Below are 5,712 nucleotides of genomic sequence, written 5' to 3' on the forward strand. Positions count from 1 at the left end.
CTGAAGAAAGTATGTAATATGTTGGCCTATAATTATGTCAGCACAGCGTAGGCAAATTTATTTATTTGTGAATTATGCATTAATATTTATTGTCAATTAATGCATAATTTAATAGCTTGTTAATAAAATAATTTTGTATAAATATAAGAAATAATGTTAATAAAGTTCAGAAGGAAAAGAAAAATCAATTATAACTTTCTTACTTTCTCGCATCGGTTAGTTTGGGTTTCAAGTGCTCAAACTAATCAAAATAGAAAATACAAGTAGTTTGGGTTACAAGTGCTCAAACTACATTACACATAAAAAATTGGCTACCAAGCTAACACAGATTAAGGATCTGGGTTAGCACCAAGTAGCGTACATTTTTTGGTGACCCCGACGTGATTGTTGATGAAATATCAGCCTTCATTTTGTCGAAATACATATCGAAGGAGTCAATTACCTACAAAAGGACACACCAAAAGGTCTACTCAGTAACCAGCTGAAGTATTTATTCATTGGAATTTTCGGACCGAAAATTCAAACATCGCCATGGATGCGTTATTAAGGAAGCAGTCAGAGCTCGGTACAGAAATTGAGCGACTGATAACCAATTTCAAAAAGGATTCTAGTACCCGCAAGCAGGATACCACATATTATGAAGATCGGCTAAATAAACTAAACACGTTGTGGGATAATTTCGAATCTAATGATGCTGAAATCAAAGTACTGCCACAATCTGAACTTCAAAATGAGTATTTCAGTGCAGACTATTTCAAAAAAATCTCCAATCTAGTAGTCACATATGATGAAAGATTCAAGCTGGAGAAATCAAGGCTACTCCTGAAACCACAGGACGGGAAGCCAGTAGTAAGCCCAAGAGCGCCAAATAATACTACATCGCTCATGCGAACCATGCAGAAGCAATCCTCATTAATGCATGCACTACGCACGAGCATAGATGAAATATATGAAGAAATAACCATAAAACATCATCCTAGTTATTATGATCTGAAATATTCTCTGATAGAAAAATATCAGAAGGATCTGAGGGATAACAATGATGAAATATGGTCATCAGCCGACGCACAAGACATCGTCGGATATACTTGGGATCAATATTATTCAACGGATAAAGATGCCCAAAACGCGTTAATATATTTAAAACAACACAGTCAACCAACTGAAGGATTGACGTCAGAGGGGCCTGCAGCAACTCAACAAATCAGACTTCCAAAAATAGTTTTACCAACATTTGATGGAGACTATTTGAAATGGATTGAATTTAGAGATTTGTTTCAACAATTGATCCATGATCAATCAATAAGCGCAGCCCACAAAATGTTCCATTTATCTACAAACTTGGCAGGTGAGCCGAAAGCCCTCATACGGCATCTGCCAATTTCCGAGCAAAATTATAATATAGCTTGGGATATTCTGTCAAATCGGTATGACAACAAACGACTCTTGGTGACAGCATTACTAAATAAATTGTTATCACAACCAAATATAACAATTGAATCAGCAAGCAGTCTTAAGGGCATACATGATGTTACAAAAGAATGTTATTATGGATTAGCAGCTCAAGGTATTGATGTTAAATCTTGGGACGCCATAATGGTTCACGTAATTATTAGAAAGCTAGACAGAGCTTCACATACGGCATTCGAGCAATCGTTAGAAGACAGCCGAAGAATAATTTCATTAAAAGAATTATTGCGGTTCCTAGAAGGAAGATTTCAGGCATTCGAATCAATGACGAATGGAAACCACAAACAAAGTCACAAACCACGACATCCAGCAGTAGCACTTGCAGCTACAGACTCAGGATCAAAATGTATTACTTGCAATAGTAGTCATCAATTATTTTCATGCGAAACTTTCAAACGTAAATCCATACAACAGAAGTACGATTTACTAAAACGTCATAAATTGTGCACAAACTGCATGAAACCTGGTCATATGGCATTACAATGCTCCAGCAGGGGTTGTACTATATGCCAAAGAAGACATAATACACTGTTACATCAAAATAGACACCCAGTTCAACCATCAAGTCATACGTCAGTTGAAAACACTTCAAGGCCACTTGCACAAACAACTCTAATGTCGTCTATCAATCATGGTCAGACCAGTTGTGTTCTTTTGGGAACAGCAAAACTTTTAGCATCCAACTCTAATGGAAGAACAGTCGAGTGCAGAGCAGTATTGGATTCAGGTTCACAAATAAATATTGTGACTGAACGACTGGCATCCAGATTGGGTCTGCAAGTAAGCTCCAGTTCGATTTGCATCGAAGGCATAGGGATAGGTAAATTGAGTTCTAAAAGTCGTACAACACTTTCTGTGCAATCAAAAGTGGCCGATTACAGAACAATACTTGAAGCATTTGTGTTGCCAAAAATTGTATCCAATCAACCATCGCAACACTTACAAATTTCAAATTGGAATCTGCCCAATAATATCCAATTAGCAGATCCTACATTCTATAAGTCTGACAAAATTGATATGTTGCTTGAAGCAGAATTTTATCATCAACTCCTAAGTCCTGGTCAAATACAACTTTCAAGGGAACTACCAATTCTACAGAACACTGTGCTCGGATGGATCGTATCTGGAAAAATCCAAAATGCTAACACAATGATTGCAACATGTGGAATAGCATCAGAAGATAGTTTAGAAAATGCAATAGAACAACTTTGGAAGGTTGAAGAAGTTGATACTCACTCAAAGGTCTTGTCAATAGCAGAACAACAATGTGAAGCTCAATTCACTCAAACTACATATCAGAATGTTACGGGACGATTCATCGTTCATCTTCCTTTTATAAATGACAGATTCGCTTTGGGAGATTCGAAAGACATTGCTACAAATAGATTTCTAGCACTAGAGCGTAGACTTTCAAAGGATAGTCACCTCAAACGACAATACGTAGAGTTTTTAGATGAATATGAAAAATTGGGGCATATGACCGAAATAGATATTGAAAGGATTATGTCACCACATTACTTTATACCACACCATTGTGTGCTTAAACCTGATAGTACCACCACCAAATTACGTGTGGTATTTGATGCATCATCCAAAACAACATCAGGGCAATCTCTCAACGATTTACTACACACCGGACCAACTGTTCAAAGTGAATTACTATCTATTTTATTACGATTCCGTCTTCCTCGTTATGTGTTTACAACAGACATTGAAAAGATGTACCGACAAATACTTGTACATCCAGAAGACAGACAATGTCAGCTTATCGTTTGGAGAAATGAACCAAGTCAACCGATAAAGTACTTTGAACTCAACACAGTAACATATGGTACTAGATCAGCACCGTATCTAGCAACCAAATGTTTGCAAGTTTTAGCTGATGACAATATGCAAAATTATCCATTAGGTGCATCTGCTCTCAAACAAAACTTCTATGTAGATGACTGTTTACACGGGGCAGATAGTCTGAGAACATTGTTGGAAACTCAGAGTCAATTAAACAAAATACTGACAGCAAGCGGTTTTAAATTGCGAAAATGGTGCGCAAATCATCCAAGTCTACTACAAGGAATTCCACACGATGACTTAGAAGTCAATTTAGATTTAGAAAATAATAACGATACAACAAAAACTCTTGGGTTATCCTGGTGTCCAAAATCTGATAGTTTATGCGTCAAGGTTAAATTGGAACCTGTTTGCAGCACGACGAAGCGCAGTGCAACCTCAGATTTAGCAAGGCTATTTGATCCACTAGGACTTTTGTCACCAGTTGTGGTGATGGCAAAGATCTTTATTCAAGAATTATGGAATTTAAAGATGGATTGGGATGAAAAACTGCCGACTGAATTACATAAACAGTGGTTAGAGTTCCGGAACAATTTGACGAAAGTAAATTGTCTGCAGATATCTCGTCATATTTTCAAGGGCGAAGTTCCTGCCAACATTCAATTACACATCTTTACAGATGCATCAGAAAAGGCATATGGTGCTGCAGCGTATTTGCGATCAACACTTCAGAATGGTCAAGTTATTGTACGACTATTGTGCGCTAAGTCTCGGGTTGCACCTTTGAAAAGGTTGACATTACCTCGTCTCGAACTTTGTGCAGCTGTGGTTGGCGCAGAACTAGCAACAAGAATAAAGAACGACCTACAAATAAGAAATTACCAGACGTTCTTTTGGTGTGATTCACAAATAGTGATATCATGGATCAACTCTCCATCATCAAAATTTCACACTTTCGTTGCAAACAGGGTAAGCAACATTCATCAATTAACAGCCACAAGTCAGTGGCGCCACGTCAGTTCGGAACACAATCCAGCTGACATTTTATCAAGAGGCCTTGCACCCCATAAACTACAGTCATCAAGTATGTGGTTTTATGGACCTATGTTCCTGCATGGTCGGGAAGAACTGTGGCCTTCAAAACCATCATCAGCATTAAAATCCGAAACCCTCATTGATCCTGAACGGAAGAAGGAAACTCAAGTATCTACATTGTCTGTTGTTGAAGGCACAGCAAATCCTGGAGAGTTCATATATTCAATAAGACACAACAACTCATTTGGAAGACTTCAACGGATATTATCGTATATTTTAAGATTCGTAAAAAGAATCAGAAGAAAACAAAATGATCATTCAAGCAATTTTTTGACTCCAGATGATCTAGATGCAGCACATCAGGTCATCATCAAAAGCATTCAATATGCAGAATTTAAAAATGAAATCAAAATTATGAAATCTGATGGAAGAATAAATAAGTCCAGTGCATTGGCATCACTGGCACCTTTTATTGATAATACGGGCATCATAAGAGTTGGTGGACGTTTGGATGCAGCCTCATTATCGTATGACGCCAAACATCCTATGTTGTTGCCTTATAACGACCCCATTGTCAAATTAATAATGGAACAAGTCCATAAGAAATACATGCATTGTGGTCCGCAGTCCCTCCTAGCTAACATGCGTCAACGATACTGGCCAATTAAGGGCAAATTGATGGCAAGGTCAGTAGTACAACATTGTGTACGTTGTACTAAAGTAAGACCACGATTTTATGAACAACTGATGGGTAATTTGCCAGCGACAAGAGTACAACCTGGGCGACCATTCCTCACCACTGGTGTGGACTTTTGCGGACCTTTTTGGATACATTACAGAATCCGAGGCAAGAAACCACACAAGGCATACATTGCTGTGTACTGTTGTTTTACAACTAAGGCAGTTCATCTCGAAGTAGTCAGCGATTTAACCACAGATGCATTCATCGGATCGCTGAAACGTTTTGTTGCTCGAAGAGGACACTGCAAAAATTTGTTTTGTGACAATGCCACAAATTTCGTCGGAGCAAGTAATCAATTACTTGAACTTGCAGACTCAATTCAAACAAGCAAGGCACAAGAGAAGATAATTAACGAATGTAATGAAAGAGGAATAACATTTAAATTTATACCTCCTCGTGCACCACACTTCGGTGGACTGTGGGAAGCAGCAGTCAAATCAGCAAAACACCTATTGATACGAAGTACTAAGACCACGTCACTAACATATGAGGAACTAGAGACTGTGGTACTAGAAGTCGAAGCAATACTGAACTCTCGACCATTGACACCTATGTCAAGTAATCCGAATGACTTGTCAGCACTAACACCTGGTCATTTCTTAATCGGAGAACCACTCACAGCAATGGCAGATGCAAAGGCCCAATCAGGAAATATAAATCTGGTGACAAGGTGGAAA

The 5,712-nt window shown here is 38.1% G+C and overlaps 1 protein-coding gene across 1 annotated transcript; it reads left to right on the top strand.

Moving 5' to 3' along the window:
• Positions 1–531: 531 nt before the first annotated feature.
• Positions 532–5,697, top strand: LOC119664933 (the record flags this gene model as incomplete). Its single annotated transcript, XM_038074276.1, has 1 exon — positions 532–5,697. A coding segment is annotated over exon 1 (5,166 nt), but the record flags the coding sequence as incomplete, so codon positions are not given.
• Between the last annotated feature and the right edge of the window lie 15 nt (positions 5,698–5,712).

Source organism: Teleopsis dalmanni, unplaced genomic scaffold (assembly GCF_002237135.1).
Source record: "Teleopsis dalmanni isolate 2A unplaced genomic scaffold, ASM223713v2 unscaffolded_contig_2992, whole genome shotgun sequence".
Taxonomy (NCBI): Eukaryota; Metazoa; Arthropoda; class Insecta; order Diptera; family Diopsidae; genus Teleopsis; species Teleopsis dalmanni.